Below are 21,071 nucleotides of genomic sequence, written 5' to 3'. Positions count from 1 at the left end.
AATGGAATATGAAGGGAGTGTGGATGGTGGAGTAGAAGCAATGAGTGGTACAGGTTATGTGAATCGAAGAGAAAGAATTGGCACTCAATTATCCACATGTTGCAAAATCTGAGTCCCAATTATGTGATTAGCTATCTACATGCTCCTGTAGGAGAGTCAGTGAATATTTGGACCTATTCCTTCTATCTCATTAGGAAGCAGGTAAGGACATAGGAGATTATAAGTGAGATTACAGTCCTATTGAAATATATCTGTAGGAAATCAATAGAACGAAAGGAATTGCAGAAAACTAGAATGAGCAAATGTCTATACCTTTAAAACAAGGAAGAAGATAGATTTTGGAAAATGTTGACTACAGTAGTAACTAATGATCTCTGGTGAATATATAGTACAAATTATTTCTTAAAAGCCATATTCGTTTTTTTTTAAATAAATGTGGAGTAATTGCTAAATACCAGAAAGAAATTTGGAGGATAAAAGATTAATAAGATATAGATTCTGTTCACAAGGAGCATCTAGACAAATAGAAGAGATGTCAGATGGATATAATTTTATGAATTGGAGCAGTTTCACAAGAAAGGTAAAGATATGTGTTGTGAGAATTAAGAAGACTAAATATTATTAGTGTCAAACTCAAATGCTTTCAAGGGGAAGCAACATATAAGGCAAATGAGTGGACCAAGGGACACATTTAAATGAAGCAATTACCACTAGATTTTGGCTGATTTTTATCCTGGCAATGAAGAGCCCAAATATTTTCAGAAAATCTTGGGCTTTACTTTTATTCTTTGTTAAATATTCAAATTTCAAAGGTTGTGGACTATTTAAAAATATTTAAAACCACTGCGTGGGCCAAATAAAATCTATCCACAAATCAGAGTTGATCTTCATGCTACCGGTCTGGGACATCTGTCTTGGAGGATTAAGAAATGTTCTGTGAAGAGTATTGTAATTTGGACTTCTCATTGTATGATATGTTGAATTTAGACATATAGTGATTAAAGAAAAGAACATTTCAGGCAAAGGCAACACCATAAGTTCAGGTAGAAAACTAGGAATATAGTGGAAATAAATGAGAAACTATGAAGAGCTTATTTTGGAAGGGGTGTAGAGTTTGTGATGGGGAGGAGCAGGAAATATGATAATATGAGCATTTAGGAAAGAAGGTGAGGATGACCAGTAGTCTAAACAGATTTTTTTTTAAAGCAATTCATGCCAAATATGGCTCATTGTATTTCATAAGGATTTGAGCTTGGTACCATGCCAGAAAAAATATGGACACTGATTTCGGTAGAGTAACCTTGGAGATAAGTGGGTAAAATACCTTCGAGCCTGTTTTCTTCAACACTTTTTCAATGATATTGATGATGATCAAGAAGACATTTACTAGATTTATAGTTGATACAAAGTTGAGAGGGATCACTAGTGTGCCAACACACTCAAACCTAAACAATTTTGAGAGATTGAATGCAAAATCTTGACAAAACATTAAAGGTGTTTCTAAGCCAAGAAAGTCAAAGAGATAAGTATAAGATGCATGAAAATTACCCAGAAAGCTAGTTTATTACGAATATTAAGACTCAGAAAGGTTAGTTTTAATATCCCTCAAATCATACAGTTTGTGGCAGAAGTGGAATGCCCATTCCAGGTCTATGTGGAATCAAAGTTTATGGTCTTTCTTATCCATCATGGATAGGAAACCTCATAGAACCACTAAGTATAAAGGTACTATGTCTACTTCTCAGGAGAACTTCAGATCGTATTTTGTGTTGAGTGGAAGATTGAAGTAAATATCTTTTAAGGCCACAATTAATTAAAATGTCTGTGTTTTGTAATTTTCTGACAAAACGTTAATGAGGTTTACATCTAATATACTGAGTAGAGTGGATCAAATTTTACATAAGCTAAAGTTTTTAAGTGTCAAAAAAAGAAATTTTCTTATTTTAAATGTTTTTTTCTTCATTTCACAGTCATAGCAGAAAACACTTGCCTTGACAAGGATACTTCAATCTCAGTTATTTAGCAAACATTTTCTGAGTGTGTATTAATTGCTAACAATGTTTGAAAGTATAGTACTGTGGATACCACAAAATTTCTGCCATTAATGACACACATTTTACTAAGTGGCTGTGTCTCTGGTTTTCCCTTCAGATCGATTCTCCTTATGCCTTCTTTTACCCCAAAATGGCATCTGGATCCGAAAGGAAGCTTCACAACATCTGCAGAACAGTGTCTCATCTACACTGGCCTCTGCTGAGGTGTTTCTTACCAGTTGGTTCCTGGATATCGACTTCTATTCCCCTCATGAAGTGCTGCAGTGTAACACGGCTCCCATAGTCACCATATTTCCTGCTTGTGCCTCCACACCTCCTCATATTATCTATCTGATGTGCTAGCACCCTCTGCTGAATTATATGATTTCTCCCATCAAGTTTTGCAGTTGTGTTATCTCTTAACTCTGAGCCTCCTTGCCCTGAAATCCAAGCCTTTCCAGTTCATCAGTCTTCTCAGCACTGTCTTTGGGACGATGAATTTCAGCTGCTTTTTCTTATCTTCATTGCAGTGTGAGAGACCCTTGTGAGATGCTACCAGGTCCAAATACCTGGGTACCTCCCTTGCTATCGCCACTCTGCTTCGTGCATGCCAAGTCAGATGGCGCCTCTTTACTCTCCTTCAAAAGCTAGAGTTTTTGAGTAAGCCAAGACACCGAAGTCTAAACTCTGGAAACTCGTTCTCATTCTCTTCCTGGACCCCTCCCTTCAGGCCTAGATAATGTTTCTCCTCTTTCCTGTGTGGTCCAATGGAAGTTCTAAGAAAAACAATTGGTAGTCTGAATGAATATTGATTGCTTCAAATACAAGATTCTTGGTTTTAATCCATTGTATGGCTAGAAAAGTTTTTAAAAAACTTCGTAATTTATTGCTGAGTAGTGACTTCCTTGATTAAGGTGGTGCTGTCCTTTTGTGAAATATGCCTCTATCTCTTGACCTGTGCTAAATAGTGGAAGGGCCCACGGATTTGGAGATAAAGTTCTAGATGTTTGAGAAGTGATATCTCAAAATGATAGATTTTACTATATATGAAAAATATTGGGGAAAGGAAAATTTATATGAACAAATAAAATGTGAAAACCTACAAACACAGATATGTGTTTATTTCTGGACCCAGACCTAAGCATTCTAAAAGCAAGAAGCTGCACCTCAATAGAAGAAGTGATATTGTAGAACCCGGAGCAAAAGTAATGGAATCAAAATTACCCTTAAAATCCTTTAAATGTATATTAAATAAAATGTAGATGATTTTGTGTATACTACCCTGAATAGTAATATTTGTAAGTAAGTGCATCTTGTTTGTATAATAAACTGTACTTGGAAAATATAATCTTATAGTGTTTTGTCTTTAATTACATAAAATAAAATGTGCATAGCTAATTTTTGTTAGCTAACTCTATATTGGGATTGCATTCTGTGTTTGTATAGGAGCCATTAGTTGGACTGCCTTCTCCCATACCTCCTTTCTTTTATTTTTTTCTGTCTCACTTTTTTGCATGATTCAATTCATTGAAATTTACTTACCTTAAATGTTGTGATACTTAAAACTTTTCTTATTTTCATTTTGAAGAGTTACAGAAAACAAAATTAAGCCTGCTGTCATCTGCTTACACTGTGGCCAAAAGACTAGAATTATACACAGCTTCTTTAGTGTCTGTGAATAATTGCCTGTAACTTCTCCATAACCTTCTATTATCTGAGCATCTTATTTAAAGAGCTAATTAAGTGATTCTCATAGAATATTTCTCACCTTTTCCTTTAAGTTGCGAAAAAAATAAATAAACCTTTCACATGGACTCGGAAAGCTAACAAAAATTATTGTTCAAGGTATGAGATTTCTTAAGTATATATAATCCTTATAATATAATAGCCCCTCCTCCATTCCTGTCCAGAACCAATACTTAATTTGTGCTTTCATACTCCCCAGCTTTGTTGTGGTGAGCAGAGTATATGTTGAAGATTCAGAATTGCAATCACTCAGAAAAGAAGGGTAGAATCATTCGGCCTAAGAATCATTCTACGAAAACACCTGTCAAAGAAAAGCTCTCGAAGGATGGGGGAGGAAGGGAAGGATAGAATGGAAGATGAAGAGACAGAGTAACATTTAGATAAACAATGGGTTTGAGAGTTTAGATCAAAGTATGAGAAGCAACTACTATAACTGAAACTTTTGGAAGAGGAGACGTTTAAACAGAAACTTTAGAAAGGCTGCCATGGATTTTATGACGGAACATCACTGACCACCGCTGTTACATTATTTCTTATTATTTGTCAATGCTTTTCAACAGTTGTCATTTTTGGACATGAGGTTATGTTTAGACTGGCCCTACATGTTCTGATCACAGAAGGAGAAGGAGGAGGCGAAAGGGAAGAGGAAGCATTGGGATTGGAATAGGAAGAGGGAGGAAGACAGTAACAGTACCTAAAACCGAGCTCACGTAATATTTTAAAGTTTCCAAGCACTGCACTTTATAATATCTCCTTTAACTGGGCAAAAAATAATTAAAGCTCATGACAAGTAGACAAAATCGTATAGTTGTTATTTGAAAATTTCATAGCTTTCCTTAAGCAATTTCTCAATTATTCTGCTTTTGTAAATATTCCCAGATCGCCCTCCCATAAAGTGCTCAAGAAAAATTTAAGGACAGTTTTTAAGGCAGTTCATTAGTGTCTTTGAAACTTTCAGTGTCTAGCATCTGACCTATAACTTTCTGGAAAGGACTTCAAGATTGTATGCACGTGAGTCTATGTGTACGTGTGTTACAGCACACTGCTTTAGCGTGAAAACACTTTTAATACTGGCCGAACACATATTTTTCCTTCCCTCTTATTCCTTGCCTCTCTTTCCTATCTGTGCCCCTCTCGCCCCACTTTTCTCTGCCCTTTAAGTTCAGGTCTTTTAAAATTGTCAGAGAAGCAATTAAAAGAAAAGAATTCTTATTTTTATCACAGTAGTGCTTCATTTTTGATTAAACAGAAAAATCTTTGCAGATTATCAAAATCAATAAAACACATTCCCCATTTTCAAAGACAGAAAATTCATCCTAAATATTGAGATAAATCAAATTAAAATTTCTAAAAGTATACAATTTCCAAAAAGAAAACAATTGTCCTGAAGTTAAGAGAATGATATCCGAACTATGCATATATTTTCTCAAAGTGACTACTTTAAAAGGAAACCAATTATTTAGATGTATAGCTTCTGAGTTATTTTTATACACGTTGCCCTAATCGCTGGTGTTTACATTGGGCACATTTTGTACATTCTTCCCATACTCTATTTTAAAAAATTTTTCTTGATGACATTTTAAGTAGTTGTTCATGATTTGAGACAGACTCTCTCATTATCACTGTAACCATTGTTTATTTTTTTGTTCCCCCAAAGAAAGTTATAACATCACACTCTTTGATCTGTCTTGCAATTAATTGGCTATGATAGTTATTAGGATTCAACTAATTAATACAAAAAGTATATTTTCAAGGAGTTAAAATAAAAACAGCTTTACTATGACTAGTTTTTTATTTTGCAGGAAAAGGGGAAATATTAAATATTCCTCATTTCAGTAACTTTTAAAAATACATAATTTATTTTTTTACAAATTAAAAAAAATACCTTGAGTCCCTTCTTCACTTTCACTTGAAAATTGAAAACCACTGGCATTTGACTACAATAATGATTTAAAAAATTAACAAGCTGATTCCTGCCAGAATCCAGAAAATGCTTTTTCCGATGCAGTTCTGGTGACAATATAGAATATCTGTCTCTCTCAGGTAGACTTTGGGTGATGTGGACTCTGAAAATCCCAGTTACGCCCAAGTTTCCATTCCCCTGTAGTTACTCATCTGAACCGTAGACATGTAGGACCTGTCTGAAGGAGACATAGGCATCAAGTGGGGATCCGCCAGTGAATCATCCCTTTAATGTAGTAAAACCTCAGAGGGAAGAGCAGGGAGGATGTATTGGTTGTCAGGAAAATGTAGACTACTCGTGGAAAATGACATTCTCTATTAACAAGATCTAAGGGGTGACTCATGTAATTGTCTAACTTCTAAGATTGATGGGGAGCATGAAACATTTCTTTAAGCTGGTGACAGGTCCTAATAAATGTCTAAAGTGTATAGGTGTGCATGTGGTTTTAGAATGTGATTTTATAAAGGAGGTGGAGATCACAACTCCTTCGATCATGTCTATATATATGTCTGAGTATGTGTTTAGTGCTCTGGGAAGTGTCTCAACAGAGAACCTGAGCTGAAGAAAGCAGCCTTGATCGGAGTGAGCTAACTGGCACCATGAAAATATCAGGTGTCTTTCTGCTCCTCTCTCTGGCTCTTTTCTGCTTTTTCTCAGGTGAGTTTTTTTCTTAAAATTAAAATCCATTATTTATACTGAACTTGAAATTATATTTGTCCACCATATTTCAAAATGCTAACAATTTTGATATGAAAGACCAATTCTGAGATCAACAGAATGGTGACAAAGATTGTGATGATGAAAATGGTGATAGTAACAATGATAACTTTTTTGTTGAGCATATACTATATTTTAGGCATGTTCTAATGGCTTTTATGCATTATCTTCAATATACATAGCAAGATATTCATATCCACATTCTACATACAAGACAACTGTGACACAAAGAAGTTAAGAAAATTGCCAAAGGATTTGCAACTAGTAATTAGAATTTGGGGATTGAATTCAGGTCTTCTAGACATCACAGTTGATGTTTGTTCCACAGACTAATCTGAAGGATGGGTAGTTGTTTTAAATATTAGTTTGACTTTCCAAGACCAAGGAAAGATTTTCTGTCCTTATTATTCTTATGATTGGAACTTAATTAAAATGGAAACAAGGGAATAAAAGGCAATTCAGTTAGAGAATCCTTCACAAAAAGTTATCAAACCTTAGAATGCAGAAACATAAATGCTGCTGGTGAATAAAACAATTCTTCAAGCAGAGGAATATCTTTGGCCGCCTTAATGAAAAGTAGTCATATATTCTATCAATTCAGATTATTCAGAGGACAATTAAGCTTCAATATGATGTTTTTCGTCACAGGACCATGTGAACGAACAGGGCCACTGTGTCTGTTTCTTCTTTATTATTCTACTCTAAGCTGTCATAGTGGGCAAAGCATATGCTAGAGTCTCTGGACCCAAGATGTAGGCCCATCTCTTCCACCAATGGCCTGTGTCAACTGGAGAAATAGCTCAAGTCTCTTAGACATTCTCTTATTTGTAGAATGCTGGAAACGAGACTGAGTCCTGGGATCTTCCATGTCTAATGCATCATTTTCTGCAACAAAAGTAGTTGAGTTTTGCTGCTATCAGAGATTTTAAATGCCTGAACATGTAAAAACAACAATTTTTCAATGAGATTGAGTAGATGGAGAAGACATTGTTCACTGGAAACAAAAAAATATATATTTAGAAATATTAAAGAAATTGAATAAAGGACTCTTCTGATGTTATGTAGTAAACTTGACTACTAAAGCCAGATAACTTGAATGAGTGCCTCTGTCAACTGCTGAGATGGAGTAAAAAAATAAATGTGACCATATTACAATTTACTTGCAAAGATAGTTTCAGAAACTAATTGATATCCTCTTATTACTTAACTTCACAATGGTGAACTATCTTTTAATTGGATCTAGGTGACTAATACATTTAATTTGCCAAAACATGTTTCTTTACAGACGTAGTGCCTAAGAGTCTTAATGTTGAGACCAAGAGAGATAGATTTCAGTCCTTCCATTTCCATTTTATAGCTGTGTGACCTTTCTGAGTCTCTTTTTCCTCATTTGCAAGATGGATATAAAAGAACTAGCCCTATCTGGGAAATTAAATGAGAAAATGAATGTAAAGTGCTTAATTTAGTAGAGGTGACACAGTAAGCGTTCAGTAAATGTCTATTAATATTGCTATTATTGAAAATTAATAATACGATACTAGATTGGACTTGGCATTGTAGATATTAATCCTGCATCTGCCTTGACATTTCCTACAGAGGATATATTGAGTAAAATCTCTCTTCTTCTGATAAAAGATTTGTACAGTGAACAAAAGGCTGAAAATTGTAACAATGAGTTTTCCCTGGTCATAAAAATCACTTGGAGTGGTTATAAAAATATAGACTTCCAGGCCCTATTTGGTCTTATATAATGGAATTTTCAGGTGATTGTCCCAAGAATCTATATTTTTAATAACCAGCCACACTGCTGCACTGAGGTCAGCCATCCCTATAGTAGATGATAGTTAACTTCCTTTCCAGTGTAAAAGCCTTGTTCTCTCTTTATCCTCTTTAACAGAGAATATGCTTTAAAGTATTTCCAGTTGTCCTCCCACAAGTGCTGACTATCACTGGAGAAGGATTGCACTTATTCATATACTTTCTGTCATCCAGGAGGTCTTGGGCTTACACATGAGAGGGGTTGTTTTCATTAAGAGTTCCACAGAAATGACCAGAGATCAAAACTGAGCAGCTCATATGAGGATTAAACCTAAGACTTTTACTATTTCAGTATTTTAACCACTGGGCTAATTAGCCCCAACCTAAAATTACACACATAATCATAATGATTGAGGGGACAGAGAGAAGCAAGACTGCATTTATGGAATTCTTTTCTCTTTCAGAAATTTAGAGATGTGGCAGGAGAAAAGAGTCTCAGAAAAGAGAATGAGTTTATCCTTGCTGGTCTATATTTATGCCATGTCTTCAAAGTTGTGTAGAGAGGACAAAGAGTAATTTTGGACTCAAGAAACAAACAACAAAGTTAATCTCTTCCCCAGCTGCCTGTAAAAAAGGCTTTTGGGAGGGGCTGAAATCACTGGACCTTGGAATGTCAAAGTGAGAAGAGGCTTTCCAACCCAATTTCTCCAAAGTAAGACCAGAGATGATAAGGTCATTCGCACAGTAAATGAGTCACCGAGCCGGGACTGTAACATGAGTCTCCAGATCCTTGACCCATTTTCTCTCACTCCACCCCAAACTCTAAGAAATATTACTCCATCATGGTCCATCTCCTTACATCACTTTTCAGATTTCTACGGCTCCCTAAGAAGTGAGCAAGCATGAAAAATAAAACAAGCATGCCATGACTTGTTGGGATGGCCAAGAACCAAGAACAAGTTCTGGTCCAGGCTTGGAGATTTCCTCATTTTGCAAATCCCACCTTTTGCACATTCAGAAATTACAGTGTTTGAATTCTGTGCTTTTTTTCAGGTGTCTTCAGTCAAGGAGGACGGGTCAGTGCATATTTTTATCTGTTCTTCAGAGTTGGGTGGTGCTTGGCTGGTATTCCCTGGCCAAAGAGAGGTTTGTCTATGGGTAAAAGAGCAAAAGCAATGAGGAAGCAGACCAATCAGGGGAAGTAATTTGTTTTTTAACTACAATCTCTCTAGGAGTATTCTGTTTTTAGTTTAAAAGAGCCTAAATGCCCATTCTCAGATTTTGTTAAAGTAGAATGAATATAATAAAAATTGGATGAATCTGTGATAACGTTCTTGCTCTATCATTAATTTTACTATGTGATCTTGGGCAAGTTACTCAGCTTTCCTGAGCTGCAATTTCCACAACTATAGAAAAGGAATATTATTCACTGCATAGGATTTATATTTAAATTGCATAAACTATGTGGGAGATTTGGTAAACTATAAAAGGACTATTTATTGATTAACAATTAATAGCTTCTAACTGAGATAGGACAGAGATTATTTCCTTTTTAGAAGTAAGGCAACCAAGAGTAGACAGAAAACTTGTTTAACGCTTTGTATTGTGTATACACAAACTGATTCAAACTTAAACACAATTTGTGTTAAAAATTGGAACGGGCACAAATTATTTTCATTGTTTAGCTGATTTTTTCCAAATTAACCCACTAACTTTTTTCTAATTTTCTTGTTCTCACTATCAAAAGACAACACAGACAAGTGCATTTGCTCTGTCTTGTTCCTGTGTCCATACTGAACATTTCTACTTGACCTTGGCATTAGTTGTTGTTTAGCCTTGTTGTGCTCAAGAGCTCTTGGCATTAAAAGTTTCCAGACACTACTGCCAACTGATTGGAGTTAGCAAAGGAGTTGAAAACAATTTTCCAATCCTAGTGCAGTTATTACACTGCATAAAGTTTTTTCCCCAAATTTTGGCATCTCAGAAATTGAGATGCATCTTACAATGGATGATGCCTTAAAATTAACTGCCAGTGTGTGTGTTCACTTGTGTGTATTAATGCATGCACACACGAGTGTTTGTATTGGTATATATAATTGTACATATTAAAATTTATTTCTTCTTATGTTTAAATACATATGGTAGCATGGTCTACATTAAACATCAAAACAAACAAACAAGGAAAGGACATAAGATCGAGCCAACACATTTCATATCCCATAAGGTAGTAAAAGATGAGAAGATCATTGCAGACAGATTTAAAAGATATGGAATTCAATCCCAATTTTCTCCTTAACATGCAAGTTGCTTCCTTTCTTTGGGTTTTGATTTTGCAGATTTTTAATGCTTCCTAGATTTTCAGTGTTTTCTAAAGTTCCTTTAAAATCTACTACAGTCATACCTCAGAGAAACTGAGGTTCAGTTCCAGACCACCACAGTAAGGTGAATATTGCAATAAAGCAAGTCAAACAAACTTTTTGCTTTTGCAGTGCATAAAAATGTTATGGTTACACTATACCATAGTCTATTAAGTGTGAAATAGTTATGTCTAAAAAAACAATGTACACACCTTAATTAAAAAATGCTTTATTGCTGAAAAGTACTAACCATCATCTGAGGCTTCAGCAAGTCACAATTTTTTTGCAGGTGGAGGGTTTTGCCTAGATGTTGATGGCTGCTGACTGATCGGGGTGGTGGCTGCTGAAGGTTGGGATGGCTGCCTCAATTTCTTAAAATAAGACAACAATGAAGTTTGTTGCATTGATTGACTCTTCCTTTCATGAATGATTTTTCTGTACCGTGCAGTGTTTGATAGCATTTTACCTACAGTAAAACCTCTTTCAAAATTGAGTTCAAACCTCTCAAGCCCTGTTGCTGCTTTATTAACTAAGCTTATATAATATTCTAAATTCTTTGTTGTCATTTCAACAATCTTCACTGCATCTTCACCAGGAGTAGTTTCCATCTCAAGAAACCACTTTCTTTGCTCATCCATAAGAAGCAGCTCCTCATCCATTAGGTTTTATCATGAGATTGCAACAATTCAGCCACATCTTCAGGTTCCACTTATAATTCTAGTTCTCTTGCTATTTCCACCACATCTGCAGTTACTTCCTCCACTGAAGTCTTGAACCCCCCCAAAGTCATCCACGAGGGCTGGAATAAATTTTTTCCGAATTCCTGTTAATGTTAATATTTTCACCTCTTTTCATGAATCATGGATGTTCTTAATGGCATTTAGAATGGTGAATTCTTTCCATAAGGTTTTCAATTTACTTTGCCCAGTTCCATCAGAGGAATCACTATGGCATCTATAGCCATATTTCTTAAAGAATAAGACTTGAAAGTCAAAATTATTCCTTGATCCATGGGCTGAAGAAGGAATGTTGTGTTAATCTCATTGCACATCTCCATCAGAGCTCTTGGGTGAGCAGGTGCATTGTTAATGAGCAGTAATGTTTTGAGAGGAATCTTTTTTTTCTGAGCAATAGATCTCAACAGTAGGCTTAAAATATTCAGATATTCAGTGAACCATGTTGTAAACAGATGTGCTCTCATCCAGGCTTTGTTGTTCCATTTATAGAGCACAGGCAGAGCAGATTTAGCATCATTCTTAAGGGTCCTAGGATTTTCAGAACAGTAAATGAGCACTGGCTTCTACTTAAAGTCATCAGCTGCATTAGCCCGTAACAAGAGATTCAGCCTGTCCTTTGAAGCTTTGAAACCAGGCACAGTGACTTCTCATCTCTAGTTATGAAAGTCCTAGTTGGTATGCTCTTGTAATATAAATCTGTTTCATCTGCATTCAAAATCTGTTGTTTAGTGTAGCCATCTTCATTAGTGATCTCAGCTAGACCTTCTGGGTAGCTTGCTGCAGCTTCTACGTCAGCACTTGCTGCTTCACCTGCACTTTTCTGTTACGGAGACAGCTTCTTTCTTTAAAACTCATGAACAAACCTCTGCTAGCTTCAAACTTTTCTTCTGCAGCTTCGTCACCTCTCTCAGCCTTCATGGAATTGAAGAGAATTAGGGCCTTGTTCTGAATTAGGTTTTGGCCTAAGGGAATGTTGTGGCTGGTTTGACCTTCTATCCAGACCACTTAAACTTTCTCCATATCAGCGATAAGGTTGTTTTATTTTCTTATCATCCCTGTGTTCACTGGAATAGCACTTTTAATTTCCTTCAAGAACTTTTCCTCTGCATTCGCAACTTAGCTAACCATTCAGCACAAGAGGTCTAGCTTTTGGCTTATTTCAGCTTTTGACACGCCTCCCTCATTAAGCTTGATCATTTCTAGCTTAGGATTTAAAGTGACAGACATGTGACTCTTCCTTTCACTTGAACACTTAGAGGCCATTGTAGGGTTATTAATTGGCCTAATTTCAATATTGTTTTGTTTCAGGAAATAAGGAGGCCCAAGGAGAGGGAGAGAGATGAGGGAATGGCTAGGGGGTGGAGCAGTAAGAACACACACACCGTTTATCAATTAAGTTAGTGTCTCATATGGATACAACTTGTGGCACCCCAAAACAACTACAATAGTAACATCAAAGATCACTGATCATACATCACCATAACAAGTATAGTAATAACGAAAAAGTTTGAAACATTGTGAGAATTCCCAAATGTGACACAGACACAAAGTGAGCAAATGCTGTTGGAATAATGGCACCCATAGACTTGCTCAATGCAGGGTTGCCAGAAAACTTCAGTTTGTAAATATGCAATAGAGTGAAGTGCAATAAAACTAGGTATGCCTGTATTTACTGATTCTATTTCTTTAGAATGGCCTAAATTGTATAGTCTGTTTCCTTTAGGATCACGTGGGATTCTTACTAAATATGTAGATCCCCGGGCACCATGCCAGACTTGCTGAATAATAATCATGTCGGTGGGAGGTTTTGAATCTGCATTCTAAATAATTATCCAGTGCTGAGAAGCACTGAATTTGGAGCTCAAATGCATTGGAGACAATATAGATGAGTCTAATTCAAATATTTACTGACTGTGTGATTTGAAGAGTGTCTCTTCCCTTCTCATAGCCTTTGTTTGAAGGTCTGGATTCAACGATCTTTAAAGCCCCTTCTGGCCTTAGCTAGCTAAATAAGTATGAACTAAGCCTGTCTTGCAAAGACCACTGTCTCTTTTCTACTCACATATAAAGGACAGGGAGGGTGCCACCTTTCAGATGGCATCAAGGCTACCATTTCTCTTTCGCATGTCTGGAAGAAGGGTGGCAGTCCCAGTGCCAGGCAGAAGAAGTTGAAACTAACCGTAGGAGCATGTCTGCTCAAGTCTAATCCAGCCAAGACGGAAGGAAGAAAGATTTCCTCCAAAACTCAAGTCATTCTTCTCATGCCAAGAAGTCTCTCCTTGATGAAGCATCTGATGGGAGATTATAGTTAGCAGTCTAAACTCTAGATTTATAAAAGTTTCATATTCTTTCAAAAGGATTATTCAAGCTAAACAAAGGGCATGTTCCTGTACTTTTGGAATTCATGGTCTTGTAAAATTTTCCCTATAAATGTAAAGGACTAATATGCTGCCGAGTCTTTTATTTGCCAAGTAGAAACGTTTATTTAAAATAATAATAACATAATAGCAATTATTATTTTTAATAATTAAAAAATGAAACTACTACTTACCATCAACAGCCTTCATTAAAGCAATTGTAGTATAACACCAAAATGCTTGAAAGACATCATCTCAGAAGATGGACAGTCCTTTGAACTGAATAAATTTTGCTTTTAGAAGCACTTACTCCATCATACTTTACTTTTCTTATTTTCCTACTCGGCTGTTATTTGGGAACCACATCCTTAAAGAGTTATTTAAATGAATTAATATAATAAATTTCTCAAAAACTGTGATTGGCAATCCTTTTCTGTTAGAATAATTTTTGGTATATCTAAGTTTATTTTTGTTTGTATTTTAAGATAAGGATGTGATGAATTTTGGAACAGTTAGTGAAACAATGCTCCATGACCAGAATATGTTTGAAGCTATTCATTTTTCCTAGTGAGCTTGAACTCACTGATAATTAATATACTGACAGAATATCTAAACACAGTTTGGAGATGTTGGCTAGCACCTACAACTTAACTAAGGTTAGGAAATCTGAGTCCTCAGAAGGAGGACCTCGCTGACTCAAATTTACCAACAGTAGTAAAGCTGTGAAGTCAACATCTCAGGACCCCTGACTCCATATTGAGTGAGCTTCCATAGTTCCATGCTACCTCTGATCTGCAACAGAAGGCCACTGAGCAGTGCATGTGAAAGTGTTTTGAGCCGTATAATTTTCTAAACAAATTTCCGAGAGTGTTTATTATCCTCACTTCTTAAGCAAAGAAGTATTATAATGAAAACAATAGTTCAAAGTAACTTGTCACAACGTGTAGGAGGGATTTTGAAATTTGGAGGAAATGGAAGCAGAGAGAGCAGAATTTATTGTATTGGCTAAGAGAAGAAATGTTGGGCAGTGGGTTTAGGCAGCAAATTTAGAATTGATGAAGAGGACTTGAGATAAAGAAATACACAAAAGGAAGCACCTGCAAAGGGAAAGGAATGGCAATGTTTTAATCTGAGGGTAGTTTGAGGAATCTGAAGAATGGTGCTCTTATGAAAAAATTGAAAAACTAGAATGTAAAACTAGTTTGGAGGGAAAGACAAAGTTATGTTTTGGACATAAATGAGTATTAAGTATAATCAAACTGTTGACGAAAGGTGTCCTGTATATTTCTGACAATTAGGAATTAGAATTTGAGATTTTGATGAAGACTCAAAGGGAAAAAAAGTCTAGGACTCATCAGTGTCATCTGGGAAAATACATGTTCTTAGAGAGAGAAAATCAAATATATAAAATTTTCTTGAAAATGACCATAATGAATACCCAGGAAGAAAATAGAAAAGACAAAAAAAGGAATAGAGAAGAAATAGTTGGAGAGCCAGAGTATTGACATACTACAGAAGGCAGGAAAGAGTTTCAAAAAGATGGGCATGATCAAGCACAGCACATACCATAGAGAAATCATGAACGCTTTATAAATAGCCAATGGGTGTATCCTGAAAGGTGTCATTTTTTACAGTAGTTTTGGATGTGCGGAAGTGGTGTGGAAGCAGGAAGTAGAAGCCAAATCAGAGAGGGGTGAAGAAAACTAGTATGATAAAGAAAAGAGCTGATCTAACCACATAGGTCATATTTTTCAGTAAAAGGAAGAAGACATGAAGACCTACACCCTAGGTGTGTATGTAAAAGTGACTGCAAATTTGCATTGGCATTATTTGTAGAACCAAAGTGCTAGACTAAAATATCAATGGTCCTGACTCTTTAGTCACTTTAGTGATCGCTCATTTTCCAGCCAAGCTAAATATTTTGTAGTCACCATTAGCAACAATGACTAATCTGGGTACTGAAAGTGTCGCTCTATTCCAGAGCATTTTTAAAGGTACAATTCTTTGAATAACCACAAGGGGTCAGGCTGATACTAAACATTGGCACCCAAGTGCCTAGAAGTAGTCTCTGGAAACTAAATGGAGGTGATTGTTAAATCCAACACCAATCTGGAAAACAACAACAACAAAAAAATTCACTAAAATAGGATAAGAAATACGGGCTCCAAAAATTCTAAAATGTGACGCAATTCACATTGTTAGTGTTTATAATAGCAATCTTCCACATGATACACGAAATTTTACAAAGTATTTTCAAAGGATTTTTCATTACAATAACCCTAGAAGATAGGCATTCCCAGCCCCTGTTAAAGATGAAGAAATATAAACTCAGAGCAGTGAAATGTTTGCACGAGGTAATGCAGCTAGTAAGTAGGAGAAGCAGAATTCAAACTCAGGTCACTCTAACTCCATCTACGAGACAATCCCCCAGCCTTACAGAGCATTAGGATGTTTTAAATAGATTTGGTGAGAGGTGGGGGGGGGGGGGGGGGATTTTCCTGGATTTCCTGGATTTCCTGGATTTCCTAAATGCTTCATGGAGGAAACTTTAAAAGAGAAAAGATAATCCAACCATGACCCTTGGTCTAGACTTGCTTTCACTTCCACTGAGAAATCAATTGTTTGGATTTTATTTAAGAGTTTAAAATAAAAATATAAAAGAGGAGAGGAAATTTAGGCAGAGGAAAGGCACGACATTCAGAAATCTTAGCCTACTTCTCTTCAAGTTGTGAGAGTTGTGGTCTCTTTCTGGTCCCAACTCTGATATTCCTCTGCTGTGCTCTTTGCTTCACAGAGGGGCTTTCTGGCTGGCTCTGCAAAGGTGTTCTTTATCTTGCCCAACATCTGGGACTCTCAGAGAGTGGCCATTTTCTGTTTTCTGTCACCATGCTAAAATTTCTCACACAGTGAATGAAGAGGGGCCTCTAGATAGAAAGGAGGAAACATTTCAGCATAGTTGTTATTTCTCTCACCCAGTTGAAGAACTAAGAACTCGGCTTTATTTAAGCCACTTCACCGAAAGAAGTCACTGCTAAATCTTAGATCACCATACCTGGAAGTGTCCTTAGAGACAACTAGGCCGATGGTGTTTAATGTTTCGTGTGAGTCACAGATGCCTTTCAGAATGTGATGAGAGCTACAGCGAGGGCAAGCCTACAATAAGAAGTTTATTTTCCGTACTCTTAGTCCAGGACTATTTCAAATATTCCACACTGACCTTCTACAACTCTTCTATGACCACATTTGATCCTTATAACAACTCTAGGAATGACGTGTGGCAACTGTTATTTTTTTGAAAAATTTTGGTTAAGAAAATTGAGGTGCAGAAACTGAGTGCTTTGTCTAAGTGACACAACTAGCTAATGGCGAACGGCAGAACAAGTTCTATAACGTGATTCTTCAGCTTACTTCAGGGATCATCAAAGATGCTACAATTTAAAAGTATGAAATACATCTATGTTCTAAGGAAATTTGCTCATATGCCATTTGATTGATTTGATTTATTGAAATCCTTTGCTCTTCCTAGTCTCATTCCCAGGGGGCAGGGGAAGGGGAAAAGTGGGCTTGGGGGAGTGAGGTAGGGGTCTAGAAACTCTCAAAGTGAATGTTTTCCCCAAGTGCCACTTCCATATCTCCTTTCTAAAGGACAAAAGAGGCTGGATTGCAAGATCAGAGGGCCGATTGCTAAGGAAAGGTGGCTTAAGGAAGCGTCTCTCTCACGTAAGAGACTTTCTTTTTTCTTTTCCTCACTGCTCTGACTGTAGACACACACACATCTCTGACTGAGATGCCCTTTCCTCAGCTTCCACATGTGCTTGTCCTACTGTGGTATTTATCACACATGATGCTGTAATTACCTATGATCTTCTCTGCTTTCCTAATACAAATACGATGGTGAACTTATTGAGCTATTGTTTATAATTGATGCCTCGTTGTATCACCAGCACCCAGTACCACGTCTTCCAAATATTAGTTACTTATTGCCTATTTGTGAAATAAATGAAAATATCAATGTGGTTTACAGCTCTTTCTTGACTCAAGCACATACCTGCAAATGTGTGCATTAATGATGTAAATACAGAATACATTAGCTTTTGAGAAAAAAGTGTCTTACAGTTTATAATGCCCTAAACATTTTCCAGCCTTTTTTCCATTTGGAGAACTAAAGGAAGTATTAGTGTCCTAGAAGTGGTACGAGAGGGTAGAGTTATCTTTAAGAGCAGTGGAGAAAAGCGGGACTGTGGCTGGGACTGCAAGAAGCCTAGGGATATTCTACACAACCAAGCCCTCAGAAGACCTCTGCTAAGCATCATACTACCCAATCTCAGTAGGGCAGATGCTAAATTTCAAAGAAACATGTCTTTGATTGTCTTAGATGCCATAAATCTGACACATATGATAATATTTTTAAACTCAATTGTATGTGTCTTTTGCTGAGCATTTTATCATGCAAAGCTTTGGAGAGCTTTGTCACTGCATAAAGTTTTGCTAACATCTTAAACAAATAATTCCTCTTACTTATGCTCAAACATGTCCCAAATAAGCTATTTTAATGATGTTTACATGTCCTGACTATAAGCGTAGTCAAAGGTACCTAGTGACAATTGGTTTTTATTTCTTTCAGTGAGAATGAGTTAGAAATCAACCATACTAGATTGTTGGAAATTTTGGATTAGCAATGAGAAGGAATATGTTCAAGCCTGATCTCAATGCTTCCTGCTTGTGTGGCTTTAGTAAGCCACTTAATTTTCCTGAGGATCAGTATTCACTTCTTTAAATTGCTTAATATAATATTACTCAGTATACATCTCAGGGTTATTGCAAGATTAACTGAGTAAAATCCATATAAGAGTAGTTTGAATACTATGAAGCAATTGATAAACATGACAATATTATTTTAACGGAACTAGGATAGGGTAAAATATCCTCCATTTATGTTGAAATATCCTTTCATTCCACACAGCTGAAATTTGGAGAAGTTCAGTTCTACCTATTGTGCATTGCCTGGAATAAAATGACTCAAATGTCATTTGCTCACCAAATACTGACTTGATTGGCATTGAATTGAAAAGAATCTTAAAACTCCAGACTACTGATAGACCACTAACTGAGGGGAGATATGGTGGCATAGGTGCTACCATTCCTTTTATAGACCCCATGATCATGATTCCTAATCAGTCATAGCTGTGTTCTCACCAAGGCTGAATGCAACCTCAGAATCCTAAACACAGCACCTTAGGCAGCCATTACCAAGTTATCGTAGCAAGCGTAACAGTTCAAATTCTACAAAAGACTCTGAGACAGAGTAAGTTAATATAAAGACATTAAAATTTTGTTTTCAAGAGATAATAAATTGATCTGGCACCTACGGGGAAAACTAACAAGCCATCAGAGAATGTCTGGGAGCTCTTTGCAACGATCTTCCATATCTTTATAGCAATACAGAAGGTGGACTTTAGAGTCACATTAATACAGTAAAAAAAAGATTTTTTTTCACTTACAAACCAATAACTACTCATAATTGGAACAATTTAGTGTTTTAGCAAGAAGTCCTACCTATAGCATTTGCCTTACTCCTTACTCCTTACAAATCTGCCTTACATCATTAGCTTACTCCTGAATACAACAGCTACAGAAATGGACTTCCTGTGTCTCAAAAAGAAAGATTCAATTATGTTTAATATATTCTAGTTAGGTAGATAAGGAGAGCTATTTTCTATTTCAGGAAGCTTTATACCACAACTATGTATATACAGATGGTCCCCAATTTATGATAGTTCAACGTATGATTGACTTTTCAACTTTATAGTGGTGCAAAAGTGATACACATTCAGCAGAAACCATACTTTGAATTTTGAACTTTTCCTGGACTTGCAATGTACAGCATGATGCTCTCTCGTAACGCTGGGCCATGATCACAGGGTAAACAACCGACACACTTAGAATCATTCTGTACCCATGCAACCATTCTGTTTTTCACTTTCACTACAGCAATCTATAAATTACATGAGATATTCGACACTTTATTATAAAATAGTCTTTGTATTAGATGGTTTTGCCTAACTGTAAGCTAATAACTGTTCTGAGAACTTTTAAGTTAAGCTAGGCTAAGCTATGATGCTGAGTACATTGAGTGTATTAAATGCATGTTTTCCCTATGATATTTTCAACTTATGTTGGATTTATTGGGATGCAACCCTACTGTATGTTGAAGAAGATCTGTATATATCTATAGTTATGTGGCTATACAATGATATATATACTTATCATTATCATTATATATATTATTGTGTATATATATATATATATATCATTATCATTATATATGTATAAAATTTTAAGTTTGCTATCCAAAGCTTCTATTCTGAGGGATAGTCCCATAAATAGGATGCACTAGCAATGTCACTATGTTTACTTTGGTAGGTCAATTGTGGTGAGTTCCAGGATCCTAAGGTCTTCTGCACTCGGGAATCTGATCCACACTGTGGCTCTGATGGCCAGACATATGGCAATAAGTGTTCCTTCTGTAAGGCGGTGGCGTAAGTATCATACTCACCAAACCTGTCCCTTGCAAACACAAACTCCCAGAATAAGATGTTTTCCTTGAGATATTCTAAAAAGTTCTACTTATACCCACCCATAGAGACTGAAGAAACAAGTTTTGGACAAATGAACCGAAAACAAATAGATCAAAACCAAAATAAAGTAAAGTACATAAGTTATTTGAAAAAATATTAGTTATTTTACTTTGTTATTACTGAAAGTCCTGAATATATGGTCCACCATAAAATGCCAAATGCCTTAATATTTGGTTCAGCTTCTTTCATCTTCTATCACGATAAACTGTGACACTATATAGTCTCTTTGCCATTATTTCTGCTGTTACTTTTACCTTTTCTACTTGTATATATATTTACTCTCAGCAAGTGAACAATTGAAACCAAAAGTCTAAGCCTTACTAAAAGTCTGAAATTTAAGATTCATGTTTTCTGCAATTAGGCCAGATGTCAACTCTGAGTGCATTTAATTAACCTCTGCCAAATTGTAGACATGGATACCTGTGGAATCAAATGATGACATGGACTATGACATAATTAAACACTTTTCAACCTCTGTGATGAATATTTATGATATTGCATTAAGCACATATTTGTCTTTCTCTTTTATAGGAAAAGTGGTGGGAAGATCAACCTGAAGCACCAGGGAAAATGCTGAATTAGAGCCAGTGTTTCATGCTGATTTGTCAGCTCTCTCATCCTTTTCTCGCTTCTGCTTTTACTTTTCTCTAGCAGATCCCTCAAGTTTATAAAGACTCACCTTCCACTCTGTCTGGGTCTTGGGCAGTTCAATATATATATATTTCCTTTGATTCACTTGTCAATAAAGTAAATTCTGCAGAAGCA

At 36.1% G+C, this 21,071-nt stretch overlaps 1 protein-coding gene across 2 annotated transcripts; it reads left to right on the top strand.

Annotated features, from left to right (window-relative positions):
* Positions 1-6,243: 6,243 nt before the first annotated feature.
* Positions 6,244-21,071, top strand: LOC124242376 (serine protease inhibitor Kazal-type 6). Of its 2 annotated transcripts, XM_046667346.1 has the most exons (5): positions 6,247-6,399; positions 9,271-9,293; positions 17,314-17,388; positions 20,092-20,207; positions 20,838-21,071. In XM_046667346.1, exons 1-5 carry the CDS (start codon positions 6,342-6,344, stop codon positions 20,881-20,883), a joined length of 318 nt encoding a protein of 105 aa, XP_046523302.1. In that variant the 5' UTR covers positions 6,247-6,341; the 3' UTR covers positions 20,884-21,071. The 2 variants fall into 2 exon arrangements, with proteins under 2 accessions (XP_046523304.1, XP_046523302.1); XM_046667348.1 differs by lacking the exon at positions 17,314-17,388 and having other exon boundaries at positions 6,244-6,399.

The sequence above is a fragment of the Equus quagga genome, chromosome 7 (genome assembly GCF_021613505.1).
Source record: "Equus quagga isolate Etosha38 chromosome 7, UCLA_HA_Equagga_1.0, whole genome shotgun sequence".
NCBI lineage: Eukaryota > Metazoa > Chordata > Mammalia > Perissodactyla > Equidae > Equus > Equus quagga.
The sequence above is the reverse complement of the archived record's forward strand: the minus strand, read 5'-3'. Positions and strand labels throughout refer to the sequence as shown.

Coding starts and splice junctions, on each gene's coding strand:
- LOC124242376 (XM_046667346.1), top strand. CDS start 6,342: ATGAAAATATCAGGTGTCTTTCTGCTCCTCTCTCTGGCTCTTTTCTGC. Junction 9,294..17,313: donor TCTTCAGTCAAGGAGGACGG/GTCAGTGCATAT, acceptor TCCTTTCTAAAG/GACAAAAGAGGCTGGATTGC. Junction 20,208..20,837: donor TCCTTCTGTAAGGCGGTGGC/GTAAGTATCATA, acceptor TCTCTTTTATAG/GAAAAGTGGTGGGAAGATCA.